The 20,868-nt window shown below is 40.7% G+C and overlaps 1 protein-coding gene across 3 annotated transcripts in view; it reads left to right on the top strand.

The window, feature by feature from the left end:
• LOC133497176 (sodium-driven chloride bicarbonate exchanger-like) overlaps positions 1–19,071 on the top strand; it is a 44,197-nt gene extending 25,126 nt beyond the window's left edge. Inside the window, exons 4-27 of one of the 3 annotated variants that reach the window (XM_061813331.1) lie at positions 154–297; positions 397–538; positions 1,294–1,454; positions 1,861–2,049; positions 2,347–2,435; positions 5,475–5,632; positions 5,726–5,813; positions 6,047–6,193; positions 7,712–7,812; positions 8,301–8,487; positions 9,145–9,278; positions 9,370–9,615; positions 9,784–9,889; positions 10,320–10,481; positions 10,567–10,680; positions 13,923–14,084; positions 14,168–14,419; positions 14,500–14,568; positions 15,934–16,107; positions 16,202–16,324; positions 16,428–16,492; positions 16,607–16,711; positions 17,299–17,336; positions 17,826–19,071. In XM_061813331.1, the coding sequence (XP_061669315.1) occupies positions 154–297; positions 397–538; positions 1,294–1,454; positions 1,861–2,049; positions 2,347–2,435; positions 5,475–5,632; positions 5,726–5,813; positions 6,047–6,193; positions 7,712–7,812; positions 8,301–8,487; positions 9,145–9,278; positions 9,370–9,615; positions 9,784–9,889; positions 10,320–10,481; positions 10,567–10,680; positions 13,923–14,084; positions 14,168–14,419; positions 14,500–14,568; positions 15,934–16,107; positions 16,202–16,324; positions 16,428–16,492; positions 16,607–16,711; positions 17,299–17,311 (3,131 nt within the window). In that variant the 3' untranslated portion in view covers positions 17,312–17,336; positions 17,826–19,071. Of the gene's footprint in view, positions 1–153; positions 298–396; positions 539–1,293; positions 1,455–1,860; positions 2,050–2,346; positions 2,436–5,474; positions 5,633–5,725; positions 5,814–6,046; positions 6,194–7,711; positions 7,813–8,300; positions 8,511–9,144; positions 9,279–9,369; positions 9,616–9,783; positions 9,890–10,319; positions 10,482–10,566; positions 10,681–13,922; positions 14,085–14,167; positions 14,420–14,499; positions 14,569–15,933; positions 16,108–16,201; positions 16,325–16,427; positions 16,493–16,606; positions 16,712–17,298; positions 17,337–17,825 lie in introns of all 3 variants that reach the window. The other 2 variants (XM_061813323.1, XM_061813317.1) reach the window with 2 other exon arrangements.
• Positions 19,072–20,868: the final 1,797 nt, after the last annotated feature.

Raw genomic sequence — 20,868 nt, 5'->3', positions numbered from 1 at the left:
AATGATTTTTTTAACAGTAAAATAGCGCCTTAAGTGTCCAAGACTGATTTTAATAGGATGAAAGATAGCAAGACAGCATGACAGTAAAAGATCTGTCATGAAACAGTTGGAATATGGATGAATATGAAGTTCTTTGGTTTTTGTTGGGTCCAGGTCACCGTACTCTGTACATTGGGGTACATGTTCCTCTGGGGCGGAGATCCCATCGTCGCCACCGTCACCACGGTCATAGACACAGGAAGCGCTCCAAGGAGAGGGACTCAACAGCTGACGATGGACGAGAATCTCCCTCTCACAGTCAGTGTCCCTCGTCCCTTGTGTTTGCTTGTGGTTTCTAGCTTAGCTGGAATATGACCAGAAATGAATGCTTGTCCTCAACCATTCTCTTTGCTGCAGCAAACACGCCGGCTCAGCGAGTGCAATTCCTGTTGGGGACTGAGGATGGCGATGAGGAGCACATTCCGCACGCCCTGTTCACTGAGCTGGATGAAATCTGCCTCAGGGAGGGGGAGGATGCAGAATGGAAGGAGACTGCCAGGTGGGTCTGTTTTTGTTGCACTTCATCCCACTGGTGACATCCCTGTAGACCTTTTTTATAATGTTTATAAACAATAGTCTTCAGGCACCTTTTGGTGCCAGAAAGCGATCGACTACCGCTGACTCAAAGTACTACAATGATGAAACTGGTTGCGTTTGGACTTGCACCGCTAGATAAAATGGGAAAACGTATCGTCTTAAGCATTTAAGTTCATTTTTACATTCACACTGATGGTTAACTGTGAATGCTGCTAGTCAAGCATTTACATACAGTTGGCTATGTCTGTAGTATAATCGTATTATACTTTTTGTGAATTCTCAAAGGGTAAAACATTCATTAAAATGGTATCGAGGCAGCTGTGGCTCAGTAGGTGGGGTGGGTCATCCAATGACCGAAGGGTAGCTGGTTCCCATCCCGGCTTCGATTGTCCGCATCTCGAAATGTGCTTGCGCAAGGCACTGAACCCTCATTTGCTCCCAGGGGGTCGATTAGGGCCTTGTATGGCCACAGTCCCCCATTTGTGTGTGAGTGGGTGACTGTGAGACTTTGTAAAATGCTTTGGGCACTGTGATAGTGGAGATGAAGTGCTATAAAAGGGCAGTTATTTACCATTGCTTGAATTCTGAAAGATTAAAATAAAATGATGAATGCAAGTTTTATCACTTTTGTTAATTAGGAAAGGTTTCTGTTCCTTCAACTAATCCAGATTTGGATAATTTGTCAACAACTGAACTGACTTGCGTGCATTTGTGTAGGTGGCTAAAGTTTGAGGAGGACGTTGAAGATGGCGGCGAGCGATGGAGTAAGCCCTATGTGGCCACGCTGTCTCTCCACAGTCTTTTTGAGCTCCGCAGCTGCATCATGAACGGCACCGTGATGCTGGACATGAGGGCAAATTCGCTGGAGGAGATTGCAGGTAAAATAGATTTTCCAAAACAATAAATGGGATTCTGCAAATCATTTTCATCCAATCATCACGTTGTATGGTGTCTGAATTGCAGACTTGTTTCCAAACTATTTCTTTTCCATGTATACAGTTAAACCCCCACATATGTATATTTCACTTGTCACAAAGTCAGTTTTCAAGTTTATTCTGTGGAACCTATCGTTGACTATTTGCAAACAAACAAAAAAAAAAACAGCTGGGGTTTGGATGACTTTCTTTCTATTTGTGGCAGGGCTCGATCCCTGTCACCTATGGATAATGTATTTGGTAAACCATCCAAAAATGCAACACAATCTGCCTTGCATTATGATGTGAAAATACCTTAAGAGTACTGTACAGTCAAAGAAAAGCAAGCTCAGCTCGTTCTACTTTTCAGATATGGTCCTGGATCAGCACGAACTTTCCGGGCCTCTGGGTCAAGATGCCAGGAGGAGGATCCGTGAAGCCCTGCTCAAGCAGCATCACCACCAGAACCACAAAAAGTTCGCCAACCGCATCCCGATTGTCCGCTCCTTTGCAGACATCGGCAAGAAGCAATCAGAGCCTCATTCTATGGATAAGAACGGCGAGTGCGCTGTGTACTCTATTAGCCATACAGTACAGTATGTACTGTAGTAGTACAGTAAACAGTAAGTAGTACAGTTAATTTACTCTCCAACAAACTCATGAGATCCGGTAACAGCACTGTAATGATGAGTCTGTCTTATATATATATATATATATATATATATATATATATATATATATATATATATATAAGTAGTTATAACTACACAAATAACTTGAGACATCTTCTCATTCTCTTCATCATCACCATTTTCGGATCATTTGGCTTGACCTGACAGCAGTGTTTTCTTAACAGGTCAAACAGTTTCATCGCAGTCGCAGTCAGCCAGCACCGAGGGCAAACAGGACGTCAGTAGAGAAAACAGTGCAGTCGACTTCAGCAAGGTGAGCCACCGCTGGTTCGGCTGTTTATCTACTGAAAGTGAGACCAGGTCAAATTATTTATTTAAGATTTGGTACCATGTGGAATGGTCAATTTATGCAGTTTATCCTGGGAAAGTGGACAAAATGTACCTGGAAGACCAAGCTAGTTACATAACAGCCTAATTACTGACACTCATGGTTCTATGACGAAGTTTAAAAATACTGAGATTCAACCATTCATTCATCCATTAAAAACATATGTATATGTATTGTGTTATTTCATTAAGGAATGTATCTAAGATGGTTATCATAAGCTTGTCCAAGACCATACTCACCCTAAAGAAAGCAAGAGAAACAACAGAAGCTCCGGTGTCCAACCACCTTGGTGACACCGGCAAAGAAAAACTTGAAGACACCTTAAATCTGTTTTGTTTGGGTGGTGTAAAACAGAGTGATAAAAGATACAATGACTATGCTTGCATGTGTGTTCTCAAGGTACGCTGACTTTCTTTGGGTGTTAATTTAAGTGTTAATGTTTGTGTCAGAGCAATGGCAACTAGTAAAACTACAATAATTCTGTATGTTGTAACAGAGTGGTGTGGAAGAAGTGCGAGTGTTTCTGGAGACTGAATTACGATAGCTACAAGAGAGAGAAACAAATTTTTAGCATTCTTCAGGTCTTTCAATTATTAAGTTATTCATCCACCCATTTTCTGAAATGCTTATCCTCACTAAGGTCGTGAGCATGGTGGCGCCTATCTCAAATGACTCTGGATGAGAGGTGGGATATACCACCAACCAATTGCACGACACATACAGACAATCAATCACACGCTCACATCCACACTTACAGGCGATTGGATAACAGGTCCTCAGAACTGTGAGTCGGATGTCCTAAACCAGTCATCCACCGTGCCTCCCAAGTATTGAGTTAGTCAAGATAAAATTCACTTGTATAAAACTATAAACTGTTGCCAAAGAGAATTTATAAATAAGATTGTTCCCAGAATAGACCCTTGAGGAACTCCGTGGCTAACTTTAGTTTTCCTAGAATTTGAACCTGTTAATATGAACTGTTAGTAATCTATGAAGTTGAATTGATGTAGATACAGAACCTTTGTCTAGTACTTTCACAAGTGCTTTTTCATTGACAATAATGCATTCCAAGTCTAAATAAAGTTTGTGTAACTTAGCTTGTTGTCAGAACTTTCCCAAGAATGGTGCTTAAAAAATGTTGATTGTGTTGGTCAGTGGTAGAATATTTACTATGTGAATAACAAGAGTTTGTAGACATCCAATCAGTCATCTATTTTCGCGATCATTCATCATCTATCATTGATTTAGGGCGAGGTGGTGTACACCCTGAAATGATCGCCAGTCAATTAGAGACCTGAGTAAGTGGGATATTGACTTGTTAAGTAAGCATGGGCCAGATGTGATTCAGAGATCCCCCCCCCACCCAAAAAAAAATAATGCCCAATGCTTTAACAGTTTATGTTCCCAAAGCTGATCAAAGGTGAGATCGTAGACATGAAAATAGTGACAAGAAAAACCAATAGGATTCACCAATCATTTATTCTGATTCCTGGATAGCGCTCTAATCCCATTACGGCCTAGGTCAGGTGTTGGCAAACTGCGGCTTCGCTTTCGTCGTTATGTTGCACCTATGGTTTGGGAAAATAAATTACAAGTGCCCAATTTAAGTTTGTTATTTGTCTCAAAAAGGTGTCACATGTCTTCTTATTAAGCCAACGTTTCTTAACTTCTTTCTGCAGACCTTGTGCAATTTCGGTGATCACCATTTGCCTTCTTCAGAGATGTTTGACAGCACTTGACGTGTCAGCAGGCAGATTTGACAGCCGGCATACACGGAAAGCCCAGTGACACCAAAACTGCACAATATCGGAACAAAGTATTTTATTTGTTTGTTCGTTTGTTTAATTGTTTTCGCGAATAGTAAGATTATTGTGATCTCGAGAAAAAAAACAGTAGATGGATATAATATATTTCAGTATTTTTTGTCGCTCAAATATCCGTCACAGTCTCCGAGACGCCGACACACCTCACAGACTGCAGTTTACAGTCCTGCGTAAAGACGAAAGTGACTTTCTACAGCCCTCATTTCCAGACATATTAGTCATATTAACAAGATAAAATAAATATTTAGACAGTTATTTTGCAAATATTTCTTGTCATTGTTCAGTGAAATACAGCTCTTTTTTCCCATTGTATTGTAATGGGCAATGAGGAAGAGGAGTCATCGCTATTTCGTGTTGTGTTTTTAGTTGGTTTTTAATTAACACTTAGGCAGCACACTAAACCTCCAACAACAATGAGCTGCTGGGTCACCTCACTCTCCTGCCTGTCTACTTTACTTCCCCACCCGCGTTCTTAAAGGGGTACACTCCTCATCACAGCTATCACAGGACTGTACTTTTGAATTCTACGCACTCTGAAAGCCTAAAGGATGATGGCTCACACCATTTTTGTTTGCTTGACAGATAATTTAAGTTCATCTTTTTCATTAATTTGAAAGAGACCTCCAACTCTGTGATTTGTATTTTGTATTTTTTTTGCAAGAGTTCAAAATGTGTTCATTTAATGAACAGAATTTAATTTTCTGAAACTTGGATGTACTTAATGGATTTCATACAAGTGTAAATCCATCCATCTATTTTCTTAGCCGCTTATCCTCACAAGGGCCGGAGCCTATCCCAGCTGTCAACGGGCAGGAGGCAGGCTACACCCTGAACTGGTTGCAACAATCGCAGGGGACATTGAGACAAACAGCTGCACTCACAATCACACCTAGGGGCACTTTAAAGTGTCCAATTAATGTTGCATGTTTTTGGGATGTGGTAGGAAACCAGAGTGCCCAAAATGTCTCTCTGAGTGATAAAGTTTGCCAACCCCTGCCCTATGTGAATATTCTGAGTATTGGGGGATTGCTGTTATATGCTGATTTGAATTAAACAGCATCAAAGTCCTTAATGTACTGTATTTCTGGCTTTGTCATTTCCATGGCTGGTGTCATCAATTATTGAAAATATTGTTTGTTAGATTGACCTTCACTTCATGAAGAAGATCCCGCCTGGTGCTGAAGCCTCAAACGTTCTAGTCGGGGAGTTGGAGTTTCTCGACCGTCCTGTGGTGGCCTTCGTCCGCCTGGCCCCTGCCGTGTTGCTCAGTGGTCTGGCTGAGGTTCCCATCACCACTAGGTTGCCCCTGCTGACCTCCATGTTTCTTCTTGGACAGATGATCTTGCATGCTCTCTGACTGTGTCCTCTCTGTACTCCCTACGCCTTTCACAGGTTCCTTTTCATCCTGCTTGGGCCTCTGGGAAAAGGTCCACAGTACCATGAAATTGGACGATCTATTGCAACCCTGATGACGGACGAGGTGAGCCCCTGGTTACCGGTAATAACGACAGATTCTGTTGTTTTCTTGAGCTCAAGGTGTACTTTGAATTCTGCCCAAAAAGTAATCTCTAGAGGGATGAGCGCACAGCATGCTGTGATGAACGTCAGGATTTCTCAGTGCAGCTTTTATTCATGCCAGATGTTGCTTTTCCACCCCTGGGATGAACTTCAATAAAAGCGTTTGGATAACAGTCTAACTTTTTCCCTTGCCAGGTTTTCCATGATGTGGCATACAAAGCCAAAGACAGAAATGATCTTGTCGCAGGTATTGATGAGTTCTTGGACCAAGTGACAGTGTTACCCCCTGGCGAGTGGGATCCCTCCATCAGAATAGAACCACCCAAAAATGTGCCCTCTCAGGTAAACTCCCACTTCCCAAAAAGGAAGCAATTGGAGATACTGTAATGTTTTCACCTATGAGTTTTTTGCTTTGTGTGTTAGTTAATAGGATGACACCAAGACTACACCAGTGTAACTTTACTGTGCCCATGTCGCACATTTACACCAATCAAACATGCCACAAAGAGTTCATACATGGGACAACTGCCATCTAGTGGGAGAGCATTTACTATCCACTGCTGCCATATATCGGCAGGCTCATTTTATAATCTCTTGTGGAACACTAAAAGGCCAGGGCACACTGGCACTTTAGCGGACACTGACACAATCCCTGAACTACACCATCGTTTTTTTCCCTTAATAAATGCACTTTAATTCATACATTAAACATTACCTGATGTGGAAAATTGAGTGAATTATTGTACTTTTACACTTAGAGTTCTATTACAAGGTAGAAAATAATAAACTCAAATGATACTCAAGCCCATAAATGGTAGTTATTCATCACAGGTGCTTATTGCAGTTCCATTGTCAGAGCAAGTAATCCAGGACACTAGATACTCCAATGCAAAGTATGACTTCTAGTCGCTGACCAGTTGGGGTTCCAAGCTGAATGTACCAATATCTGTGACCTAAATCACTGCTGGTTGGCTGGGCAAATTCATCTTTGTCACGTCCTTATTGAGTTTCAAAAATTGAGGATTACGATTTGAGGCTAAATGACAAGAAATGACAAAGTAAAAACAAATGGTCACGTTTCTTTGCCCTGTAGGTGTTGTTATAATCCACACTAATATTAAACCTTTCGTGGGCAGCGTCCCACTTTTGGGACATCGTGATTTTCAAGCATTATATCCTTCAATACATCAAAATATTTATATACGATCTACTAAGAAAAGCCAAGTAGCCTCTCACAGGAGATTTTAAATTAGTAAAATTATCATATAATTTAACCATAAATGAAAAAGAAGTATTTCCTTGATTGTGGCCCGTTAGGAGACTTTTATCTCAATAAGGCAAAAAAATTGCCACCCTGTCCATGAAGGGGTTAATTTTGAGACGGCTAATGGTTTTCTTGTTCCCGTCAACATTCTCTCAAATTTCCCTTCACCTTAATTACAAGTATGACAAGATTTTAATTGATTAAAGTATTTTGAAGTGGGGCAAGTTTCCACAGAGTTCCTGAAGCTATTACATTTGGTCAGTCTAAATCCATGACACCTAACCCTTTGAGACCTCTAAACTGTGGACATCAATATTAAATGATAATCATAGAGATTTATACAGTCTTTCAAGGGACCCAAGGACACTCAAAATATTGCTCCTTTGAACTTGATACAAACAGATGGGCAAAAGGAATGCGGGATTAGTTTGCATTGCAATGTCACGCTTTTGACTTAAGTGAGTCTAAAAACACTGCTTTTGTTCTATATTCTTGAAATCAATGGTGGTTGGATTTAAGAAAAAAATATATACATATACATATACATAATATGTATATGTTCTAAATATAAATATATAATAATTATTTTTTAACAGGAAAAGCGGAAGATTCCTCCTCTTCCAAACGGAGTTACAGATCTTGTGGAGTTAGGGGAACATGGAGGCCATGGTGGCCCTGAGCTTCAACGCACTGGAAAGTAAGTTAAAGACAGGAAGACCCCACAATTGCTTTCACACCGGCTTTCCGGGAAATTGCTGCATCAGCTGCAAACCAGCAGATGTATTTATTTTTCCCTCTCAGATAGAATTTACAGATGAATGACAATTGTCGTGCCTTTCCAAAGCCATTGCGCCTTTACAGAATGAGATAATTACAGTAGGTAAAACATTTGCTTTCAACACAACGCAGTCACAAGGCAGTTTCAGGTGTTGCACTTCAGACTATTTACATACTGGCAGTCTTCTGTTACTCCCTTACAACGTGAGAAATTCAAGACTAAAAACCCTATCCCACAAACCCGACTTTCGTGAGAAGGCAGGAGACAAAGGCACATACTGTGTAAAGGCTTCATGACCACATGAATAGTGTTAGCAAGTAGTTTCTGTTCTATAGTTAAATTCAGAATGTTTACCCTGACCCACAACAGTTAATAATCCCATACTAATTAACCCTGTGGTTTCACAGCAAAGGAATGCTGCTAAAATGTCTCTTCCTCCAAGGCTGTTCGGCGGTTTTATCTTGGACATCAAGCGGAAGGCCCCTCACTACCTTTCTGACTACACTGATGCCATCAGCCTACAGTGTCTGGCCTCCTTCCTTTTCCTTTACTGTGCTTGCATGTCACCTGTCATCACCTTTGGAGGTCTTCTGGGTGAGGCTACTGAAGGGCGTGTGGTAAGAGGACTTACAAAAAAAAAAAAAAAAAAAATAGAGTGAACCCCGTTTTATTCTGGGTTATGTTCTGGACTCAACCACAATAGATGAAAATTTGAAAAATATATGGTTTTGTAACTCCAAATTGAAATTTACTGTAAAACTGACACAAAAAATAAAATAGAATTAAACATTCCATCCATTCTCTGTATTGTTAATCTGTATTCAGACTCTCAGAAATTAGCATAGATTTTAGTCCAAATATAAACCTTCAAACAACAGCTACATTATCATACACAGAGCAGCATTACATGCAATGCTTGCAGAGTCTTATTATTTTCGGAGGAACAATAACTATTGCTGATGCTTAGTTGGTGCCATTATCTGTTTCTGCTTCTTGCACTTAATTGCGCTGCATCTCTTCTGTAGACCTGAGTGCTGCCTGGAAGCATGTTGTGGCAGAGTGTAGTAACACACTGAAGGCATGCAACCCTAAATTTGGGCTTGTGTGTTTATTGATTTTTTTTTCAAGTAATTTCTTCGTCACATGTGAAATGACTTCCAATAAAGAAAGCAATTAATATGGTTTATTGTTTTTTTTTGTTTTGTTTTTTTTGTTTTTTTTTTATTATTGTTTATTATGGTTTGTTTTCAGAGTGCCATTGAGTCCTTGTTTGGGGCTTCCATGACTGGAATTGCCTACTCGCTTTTTGCTGGACAGCCACTTACGATCCTCGGCAGCACTGGTCCGGTTCTTGTGTTTGAGAAGATCCTCTTCAAGTTCTGCAAGTATGTCTTTTCCATTTGAGTAGATGCTTCTCACTTCTCATAGGTGAACTGTCTTTCAAAGTGGAGCTATTTGTGAAACATTTTGTTTCAGGGACTATGGCCTCTCCTACCTCTCTCTGAGGGCCTGTATAGGCCTTTGGACGTCCTTTTTCTGTCTCCTGCTTGTGGCCACAGATGCCAGTTCGCTTGTTTGTTACATCACCCGGTTCACAGAGGAAGCCTTTGCGGCCCTGATCTGTATAATTTTCATCTACGAAGCCCTGGAGAAACTCGTCCACCTTGGCGTGCACTACCCCATCAATAAAAACAACAACCTTCAGAAACTAACACAATATTCGTAAGTACTTTTATATTATATATTAGTTATTGCCTTCAAAGGTCAGGAGGAACCGTTTTGAACCAGTCCGTTTTGATGTTTTACCAACCCCCCAAATAAGATTTTACTTAGTACAAAAGCTACCAATCCTGCATTATGTAGAGGTAACTTCCAAGTTGGATTCCATAGATGCACATGTGTGGAGCCCAGAGATCCCAGCAATGAGACTCTGCTGTTCTGGGAGGAGAGGAACATCACAGCCTCCCAGGTCAACTGGACTACGTTGGAAGTTACGGTAAATAATCTTTAAACTCATTAGTCCAGTTTACCTGCACAATCCAAGTTTATTTGGCCAAAGGTTATGCATTTCGGAAGACCACAACTCCCATTGGTGGGACCACTTCAGAGGATCTGTCAGTTGTTTTTAATACTGAGGGATAAGCATTCCCGTTAATTATTTTTTTGTGTCAACAATAATGTGATTGTTATGTGCAAGCTCATTGAAAAGAACTGACAGAAAAATGCTGGGGTTCCATGGCATTGCCCGACATTCACCATTCATATTTTAATGGTCAGTGCATTTCACTCAGAGGAAAACCGATCCTTAAATTATGAATGAAAAACATGTAGGTAGGGTCTTTGAATGTTTTTGATAACCGCTCACTTGAACTTGTTTGCCATCATTATTCCACTATCATCCTCATCGGGTCCTCTGGTGCCAGTAGGAGTGTGAACATCTGCACGGGGAGTTCGAGGGCAGTGCCTGCGGTCCCCATGGCCCTTATATTCCTGACGTCTTGTTCTGGTGCGTGGTCCTCTTCTTCTCTACCGTCTTCATGTCCGCCTTCCTCAAGGAGTTCAAGACAAGGCGTTACTTTCCTACCAAGGCCAGTTCCAGCGTAGCCATCTAGTGGTCTACCTACTGTATGTCGTTTTAATCTAAAAGAGCATCCTGTCCATGTTTGTCTTCAGGTACGAGCCATCATCAGTGACTTTGCAGTCTTCATTACCATCCTGACGATGGTTCTGGTTGACTACGCTCTGGGTATTCCCTCACCAAAATTACAAGTTCCCAACAAGTTTAAAGTGAGCCTCATCTAGTACACTTGAAGATAATTTTTTGTGAATGACTGATTGTCATTGTGCAAAACTGCCACGGTTATGAACTTTTGAATTCCGGTGAAGCATCTTAGGTCAACCATCCATTCATTTTCTGCACCCGTTCTCCTCCCTCGGGTCATGGACATGGTTGGGCCTATCCCAGCCGACTTTGGGTGAGAGGCGGGCTTCACCTCTGACCTTGTTGACAGCCAATAACAGGGCACATATAAACAAAACCATTCACACTCACAGACACACCAACTGGCAATTTCGAGTCTTCAATAGATACTTTTCACGTGACGTCATGAGTCACATGACTTTTGTTTATGACGCCTACTGGACGGCAAAACTACAATACAACTTGTGTTTTTTAGTGATCTTTCTGTGGATATTGGCTTGCTTATAAGCGTCTTATGGCCATTTCATCATGGTATTTCATCGTGTGACTTATGGTTGTAAGAATGGACAGAAAAAGGTGTCTGACAATTCAGGCATTGTTTACCTTGTGCTGGGCATTCAGCTAATTTACTGTGGTATCCTCCACACTTTTTACATATCTTTACGGAGGTCTTTGGGCTGTCAATATGCCTCCTAGCACTCGCAATGAAACTTTGCTTTCCAGGTTTGCGGTGGATAACGTGAACCTCGTGGCTGTCGCGAGCCATAGTCTTTAGCTGCACTTTTGCTAACATGTAGGAGCGAGCTATGCTGATTGCTTTTTTTCGAGCGTGATCTCCAGCCCCTGGCTGAGTAACTTTTTGTGCGCACTCGGTGAGTTGGTAGCGAAAAGTACGTGGTCTCTGACCATCTCATCGCTGTTTGTGAAGTTACCGTCTTTAACCAACAGCTTGAGTTCTGTCACAAAGTGCTCACGTGACTCACAGTTGCCTTGCGCCTTCTCATGAAACTCATATCTAGCAAATACAGGGTTTGCTTTTGGAGTGAGGTAATCAGAGAATTTTTTTTAGCAATTTATCTTCGGTCACTGTTCACGTATTGCTGACATCCCGTCCTTTATTGCCAATCCACAGCAGGAGAAAACTGCACTTTTACCCTGAAGCTCTGTTTTTACGCGGTTCCGCGAACATGAGTTTGGCGTGTTCCTTGAATCTCCACCACGTATTTGGTAAATTGGATGAGTTGGAACACCGAACGCCTCCTTGTTGTGTTCGTTTTTTTTTCCCGTTAGTTCTTTTTTTTTCGCTCCCCGCTGACGTCGACACAATCACAATTAGACCAAACTTGCTATATACGAGAGGTACTGTAGCGCAATCTAATAATAACAAGATGATACTTACTCTTGAGTTTCATATATGGCTTCTTTCTTTATTCCTCACTCCAGCACAAGTGCCTCAATCACCTGTGGTTACAGTGTTCGTATCTCAAAGGCCTTTCAAGATAAAAGATCAAACGATAACTGTAGCTAAAACATTACAGTATACACTTATCACTTCCTAGCCATGATGTGTAGACATGATCTTGCCGTCCAAAATGGCGTTGTAAACAAAAACACGTGGTCGGCGTGACATCAATGAAAAGTATCTATTAACCTGCAACACCTGTATGTGGGAGGGAACAGGATTTCCTGGAGAAAACCCACGTAGGTAAGGGGAGCACAAGCAAAGTCCACACCGATGAGGCCTGTGCTTGATGTCATTTGTAATAACAAAGTTCTTTCATGATAATAATCTAATAAGAGAGTTCAAGACAGTAACTAGGACAAACATAGTTTTGTATACTTGTTAAAACACAATGTGATGGTCGTTTTGGAAAATCCCCTTTTTCCACATTTGGTTTTTCCCTATGGACCGTTGTCACTGACAGTACCCAATGGCCTGGCTAATGTGAAGAACGTTTTATTGCTGCCATGTACTGTCTCCAAATTTGCACTAAGTTGTTGCTTCTTACTTCTGGTCTGAGTGACCTCTCAGTTGTGATACCAGTTTGATAAGTGTAACCTTCCGATACTTATGTGAATGGCTTCAGTTGTTTGTGTTTTCTAACTTGATGCCCATTAGGCCCAGAGCTGCATGACTTACTCTAAAGGGGTCTGATTTATCAAGTTTTAAGACGAAAGCCTGAAATTTTGAAAAAACGCTTGGACTATTTTAGGATCAAAATTATCAGTAGATTTCTTCAAATAATAATGGAAAAGGGGATCAGCACTTCTCACTACAGATATAGAAGCATTTATGAATGCAAATATTTTAAAACTATAAAACAGACACCACAAGACCTTGTCGCAAAGAAGACCTCAGGGACTTCAGACCAGCTCACATCCCACCTCATGAAGACACTGGAGCAGCCCACCATTAACCCAAAATAATTCATTTTCCAAGACGTGGTTGCGGTTAAGGAAGGTTTGGTTACCTCCAGTAGAAAAACTCTCAGGACACCCACAGACTCAACAAACTTGACATTCATCTGTGGTGAGGACTACAAACCTTGACTGTGTTATGCGGTAGAAGTCGGTGGGGTTGAGCAAACGTCTTTATTCGCCTCCAGAGTGTCATGAAAAGAAGAATCTTGAGGACGTTGATGTTTTGCTGTGACAAGCGAGTGTCAGCCATTCCCTGTTCCATCAACTGAGGCCAAAGACTTAGGGGCTTATGTTCATCCTTGAGCATGGTTGCCTGCCTTCACCAGGATGAAGGGGAGGTCAGTTGCAAGACCTCACTGAGGTCTCACGGCAGGACCACAGGGAAGACTGTAATCAAGGAAATTCTCTGTACTGCCATGTGGTCCCCTTACTTAGTCAGTTGGAGCTCGCTGCGGATGACCTAAAACAGAAGCATCGTAGGACTGGGGACCCTACTATTATGAGCGTCCCATTTGACCCTTTCTGAAAGTGTCCAACAGAAATTACCACACTTGACATTCATCTGCCTTTCAGACAGAACCCACCAAGCTGTACATTGCCTTGTTTATGTGCATATTGACAATGGACAGAGCTGCCCACAAACAATTTTTATTCATCTGGTGTGACATATGGAATACTTATATCATGACATTTTCAACAAGGAGGGGCTGGAGCAGCAAACCTCAAGCGTTACATGCGCCACCCATGGCTTTTCTGTTATCAGCTCTCTCCCAACTTCCATCTCACCTCTTTAAAATAATAAAAAAAAAAATAACATCCAGTAATACAGTATTAAAGAACAACAGCCACTTAAAACATGATTTGTATTAAAGAGTAAGAGGCTCATCCATGTCTTTGCTGCGTTTAGCCAACCAGAGATGATCGTGGCTGGGTTATAAACCCTGTGGGTCCCAATCCATGGTGGACCACCATCATCACCTTCATCCCTGCTTTGCTGTGCACAATCCTTATCTTCATGGACCAACAGATCACGGCTGTTATTATTAACAGAAAGGAGCATAAACTGAAGGTATACCTATCGACACTAAATTACTTCCCAGGTAGTTCTTTAATTCTCGAATAAATATCCTGGTATTGGCTCTGGTCTTGCAGAAAGGCTGCGGCTATCATCTAGACTTGTTTGTCGTTGGCGTGATGCTGGGTGTGTGCTCTGTAATGGGGCTGCCGTGGTTCGTGGCTGCCACCGTGCTCTCCATCTCTCACGTGAACAGCTTGAAGCTCGAGTCCGAGTGCTCCGCGCCAGGAGAGCAGCCCAAGTTCTTGGGCATCCGTGAGCAGCGCTTTACTGGTCTCATGATCTTCACCCTAATGGGCTGCTCTGTCTTTATGACCTCTGTTTTGAAGGTCCGCAAAATATAATAAAAATACATGCTGGATGCATAACTGCAGATGTCACAAATTACTTGTCTGGGTTTGAATTCCAGTTCATCCCGATGCCTGTTCTGTACGGAGTGTTTCTCTACATGGGGGCATCCTCACTTAGAGGCATCCAGGTGAGTTTTGGCACTTTTTCCAGTCAGTTACAACCCCTTTGGATTACTTGTGACCGAGAAAGAGACTAACATTAAACTGTAACTTACAATAACTACCAAATGGTGTTGAATGACACAACACAATGTGATCCTATCTAATCACAAGAACAAAAAGAGTACAGAGCAAGTCTGCCTTTGAGCCACTTTGCAAATCTATTAATTACATAAGTAGCCTAGAAATGCCACATGCCAATAGACCAGAAGTGTCCACACTCCGTTCCAACAATACTTCTCAAAGAAGAGGAAACGCTCATATGAATCCTGGTTGCCGACAAATGCTACATATGGACAATTTGAATATTATCTAGTCCACAGTTCAATACAAAGACAGTGGTACAGTACAAATGAGAGTTGTAGGTACAGACTGCTCACATGAAATCCGAGCCAGCCAGCACTAAACGCAAAAGAGTCCTTTGGAAACCCTTGAGCTGATAACGAGTGCACCTAGCACTGTTCCTGGCTTGTGTGGGACCGATTGGTGAGTAGAGTCAGGGATGAGGTCCACCAATCAATCCTTGGTGAGTCTCAGCAAGAAACTGGCAGACAGGTTCACATGCAACCCCAATGGCAATACAGGAAGTCCTTGGGTTAAAACGGTCTTGACCTAAGACGTTTCGACTTTACAACACCCGTCCCTGTCTGCCATTTTGTCTGGCTAAGACTTGACCATGTTTGTGCGCTGGCAATATTTTTGCATTTTTTGCCCTCCTTTTTAGACATTATCGCCCCAAAAAAGAAACCTGTGTCTTTTATAAACGCTTCTTTAGCCAAAATAAAATCCATTACCATGGAAACGAAGCTCAAGATCATAAAACGATTGGAGAAAGGAGAGACACCAACATCACCAAGGCTTCAGTCGGTCGACCACGGTGAATTATTAAATACAAAGCCCATATTTTAGCACATGTGTAGGGTTCCGTTCCAATGTGTCGGATACAATTATCACAAAACAAGGTTCTTTGATACTTTTCGAGATGGAGAGGATTGAGGACCAGGCTGGCTTGTTATTGCTCTTTACCTTTGAAGGAACTTCATCATAAACTGATTTGTCTAGATTAGTTTCTGGCACGTGGGCTCCCTCTGGTGGTACACGACAAACACTCTCTAATCTCATAGTTTTATTTAACTTTTAATTTCATTGCATTTCCATTTACTCCTCATTAGCTGTTTGTTCATTTAAGCATTTTTTTGTACTTTATGTACAATTAGATATTGTAGATAGATTATTTAGGGGTGTGGGATGGAATAGATGTATTAATTCTGGGAGTTTCTCTCAGAGCAGGATCCCAATGTACTTTGAATGATATCTGAGTTCTCGTTTTGCAGTTCTTTGACCGTCTCAGGCTGTTTGGGATGCCGGCCAAACACCAGCCTGACTTCATTTACCTTCGCCACGTTCCACTCAGGAAGGTACACCTCTTTACCATCATCCAACTCAGCTGTTTGGTGCTACTGTGGGTCATCAAGACCTCCAAGGCTGCCATAGTTTTCCCAATGATGGTAAAAACAACAACAACAACAACAAAGAGTCTCATATTTCATGTAAGCTTTGTATGGATGCAGATCGCGTGTGTATTTTCTATTTTTGTTCCAGGTCTTGGCTCTCGTCTTCATCCGCAAGCTTCTGGACTTAATCTTCACCAAGAGAGAGCTGAGCTGGTTGGATGACTTGATACCAGAGTGGAAAAAGAAGAAGCTCGAAGATGCTGCAGAAGAGGTTAATAAAGGACAATGTGAAGTCATTTGCACTTCAAATAAAAATGTGTTGTGGACAGGTTTGCTTTGATTGCTCCTGAAGGTCACTTTCGGTTTCTCCTCAGGAGGAGCACAGTATTATTGCGGAGGAAGAAGGCATCGTGCACGTTCCACTTGAGGGACACTACAAGTATGTTTATAAGTCACTTTGGAACGACCAAAGTTTCCTGAAATGCTCAACCTCCTACCTTTATTGTTGACCTTGTAATGCCAATTTGATTATTTTTTTGGGGTGCATTTGAAGGAGCGACCCATCTACAGTGAACATCACCGATGAGATGTCGAAAGGCTCTTTCGGGAATGTCTGGAAGAGCGTGAACCCCATGGAAAATGACCCGGTTGCTAAAAGGTAGGCCAAACACAAATTAAAAAAAAGGGAATGTTATATTTTGATGTTGCTGCTTCCAAGTTTATTATTTTGAATCAGATTTTCCAAGAGTAGTGTAGAGGTGATATGGTTAAGTTCATGTGGTTCACGTCCATACGAACTTGAGTATTTTTTTAGCCTTTGGTCTATATACAAACTGTCTTTTAGGTCATTGAAAACCACATTTTCACAAAATCTTTGTATCGTCTTTTTGTGTGTGTGTCGTTATGTCTGCTGATTTTATTTTTTTTTGATAACTTAATGTGTAATGAAATACAAATTGTCTGCTCGCTTCACTACACACAAAAGTGGTTTCCTTTTCCTCTATTCACAAAATGAAATGTTGGCGGTGATATTTTCCTGTTAGCCTGTTGTGCACGATTGAATTTTATGAAATGAACTTACAGAACTGTCTGTGACCCTGGAGTGTTCCCTTTAAAAACAAATAAACAAACAAATTGTGTGCATGGATATGACTGGAGCGAAGCCCTGTGGTCACGGTTGTCCAGCCAGTAGACTAACATAGAATCTCCTGCATTGCCTCCCTCTGCCTCATTCCACCCCTCCAGCTCCCCTTCCTAACCTCTCAGAAGCTGAGAAGCCAAAGGTGAGTCTTGGACTGTTGCTTGTTTAGGGTTTGGAATAGCCACAAGTTGTGACCTTGCTGTCGGTTAGGAAAAATTGGACACGCATGCATGTTAGGAATCTATCTATCTATCTATCTATCTATCTATCTATCTATCTATCTATCTATCTATCTATCTATCTATCTATCTATCTATCTATCTATCTATCTATCTATCTATCTATCTATCTATCTATCTATCTATCTATCTATCTATCTATGCTCTGTCCAATTAAATTGTTCTTTTGTCGTACCTATGTTGCGTACAGCCACTAGGGGGCATGTTTGCATGCTATTTTGACCACAATGACAGCTGTGCGATCGATTACTCATCAACGTAGTCCACAATGAATTTGTTTCTTTGGCATTTCCTCTCAGCCTCTTACTGCATTCGGAAAATAAATCATTTTTCGCTATTGTGATATGTTTTTGTACAATCCAGTTTGTACATTTTTGTCCCCTTTTGCCCAGTTTTCCCAAGAGTGTGGAGAAGCGCCACAAGCGTCGAAGGCGCGACAAGAGCTTGGACCGGGAGACAAGTTTGTGATGACACACACTTGAAGATAATGCCATCGTTCTGTTCCTTGTTCATTGAAGAAGAAAAAAACTGTGCCACACTTCACTTTTGTACTGTGAAACACTTTTTTTTTTTGTTATGCGTGTCATGTGCAACTTGTGTATAGAACACAAAATTAGAAACAACATCAGTGACTATATTAAAGAGTTACTGTTATTTCTGTGAAACCAGCAACAAAACGGACACACATTTTGAAAAATATTTTATTGTATTTTGTATGTTTTTATGTTTTACAAAACCGGTAACATTTATAAACTCTCGCTTCAGCCAAATTATTAAACTGCTTATTTTCGTGACGAACATTATTGTAGAAGGTAGGATTCCCGTGAAAAGTGTGTCTAAAGCTAATCTAGACTTTAAAAAATTATAATCAATTATATCACGTCTCATATATATTCTGTATATTTACATTTTTTTGTGAGGTGACAAACTTTTTTGGTCATCTTTTTCAAGGGAGCACATTATCTTAGCCTCCTTTGGCAAATTGCGACTTATTCTTTTTCCTTTTTCCATCACTGCTGATCTTTGTCGTGGCTTGTAGAAAACTGTTTATGGCGGTCATCTTGTCAGTATGTGTCATCTATGGACCTACGCTGTCTTTCTTCTGTGGTGTGTTAGCATTGAAAGTGATTTTTTTTTAAGACACCATTAGTACTTCTAGGGATGCAATAAATAAGTTTTTTTCTGCAAAGGGCAACGTGTAACATGTGCTGAACAGTCTTAATAATGTACGATACGTAATATATTATACATACTATATTTTATTTTATTCATTGTTACTAATATATTACCACAAATGATGTCCATGGCAGTTTTCAAATGTAGATGTTTCTTTCCCATTGTCTGATGCTTCTCTCCATGCTTACAGAAACTAATAACTAATCTAATGAGAGTTCAAAATAATGTCAATATCACATATTTTGACTGCATCTGTGTGTATAGTATTTAATTATTTTTTTTTTGCCTTAAACTTTGACAGATGACAGCCATGTCCTTTTGGTTGTTAATTTGAATGGAGATTGTGAAGTAATCAGTTCCCCTTTGTTCTTAAATTGTGGTTTTGTTCAGCGGAATGAGAAAGATGGAATGAAGAGTGTCTATTAAACTTTCAATAAACGTATGTGGAATGATGGATTTCCCCCACCCCCAAGTCGATCTTTGTCCTTGAAATTTTGTGTCACAATCAAGCTTTTGTGGTGTGGTAACAGCTTCCGGAAAGAAGCTGTTCCTCAGCCTGCATCGGATACTCTGTCGTCTCCCGCCCGAGAGGAGTGGATAGTAAAGAGGGTGTGCGGAATGGATCCCGCGAAAGGGCAATTTATGCACAATATGAATATGAAAGTAAATCCACAATACACTGAATCTGCAATAGGTGAAGCACAATATATCAAGGAAATACTCTTCAACGATACTCATGGGCATATTATTTTGAAACAATGAATATTACTGTAGTTTACTAAGTCACTCCGAGTAATTGTTAAAATTCATGTAAGACCAGAAGGTGTCTAAAGCAAAATTCTATCAGAATCAGAATCGGAATCAGCTTTAGTGGCCAAGTGTGTAACAACACACAAGGAATTAGTCTCGGGCAGTCGGTGCCATCCTATGACATTCAGAACAAAGAACAAACAAACTAATAAGAACAAAGAACAAGAAACGTCAGAAAGTGTTTAGAAAACTATGGTGGGAGATAAAACGAGTTTATAGAAGATTACCAAGAGTCTGGGGAGGTTTGTAGAGCTTTAAAATATGTATAAATGATCCCAGAAACATGATTCCTGCTTGGGGTGTTGGGGAATCTACTAAATGATAAATGAGGAATTAGTGGATCTTATCTATCAAACTGCACATAATCAAAGTGTATATAGTTTAAACATTTTATTCATTAAGTTTCTTGTTGTAGCAAACTTTTGAGGATTGCTACTATAGAGATTGTGCACGTGACGTCACAATTTGCACGGCGCCATATTGCCGGTCAAACAAAGCTGCTCGGCAATGCCTGAGTTGTTGAACCGGAGCAAATTTTTCACAATGCCCAAGGACTGCTGTGCTGTTGGTTGTCACAATAGACGACACAGTTCTTCAAATAGATCATTCTATGGAATACCAACTGAAAAGATGAGAAAAGATCAATGGATTTCGGCAACTAAACGGGAAGGATGGTGCCCAATGAAATACATACCCCTGTGTAGCATTCATTTTATTTCAGATAGGAATTATTCTTCTCAATCTCAAATTATCAAGAAGTATTTATAACGGCAAATTGAGAGAATAATGCGTACTTATAAAAAAAAAAAAAAAACTTACAGAGAGGTTCACGGAGGTTAGCGTGTGGCAGGAATATGGTTCCGTGTACGGATGAGAGGACTCCCTGTCCTAGATTTATTTTTTCCATTCATAGGTAATAAATGCGAGTTTGTGTAAAACCAGGAGAAATATTGGTATTCGTATTGGAAAAAAATCGAAGTGGGTCCATCAGTATGTGGGATTTATTCTTGATTGAGAAGAGATCCAGCAACGAAGTATTTGTATGTGTCCAGACTTTTATACGCTTTGAAACTCTTCTGTGTAAATCTCGATGACTTTTTCACCAGATCCATGTGTAGATCCAGTTGTCCAAGACAAGCGGAAGCCAATTAACAGGCCACTTTCTTATTGACGAAAACATCAACTTCAGCATTAAATATGGATCCTCTATGCCAAGTGTATCTAATTTTTCCACATACCTTCGTCTGTTATCACGTTTTAAATGTTTAACGGTATCGGGCAAAACTCTGCTTGTCGTTCTATAAGACATATCTTCGTTTCGTCTCAACAAAATTAACTATCAACAATGGTTTGTTTGACCGGCATTATGGCGACGTAAACAAAAATAATGTGATTTTATGACATAGAAGCACGAGCTTTATAGGTGTGAAGTAGACATAACACAAACAC

The sequence above is a fragment of the Syngnathoides biaculeatus genome, chromosome 2, assembly GCF_019802595.1.
Source record: "Syngnathoides biaculeatus isolate LvHL_M chromosome 2, ASM1980259v1, whole genome shotgun sequence".
NCBI lineage: Eukaryota > Metazoa > Chordata > Actinopteri > Syngnathiformes > Syngnathidae > Syngnathoides > Syngnathoides biaculeatus.
This window is presented reverse-complemented; position numbering and strand designations above follow the sequence as displayed.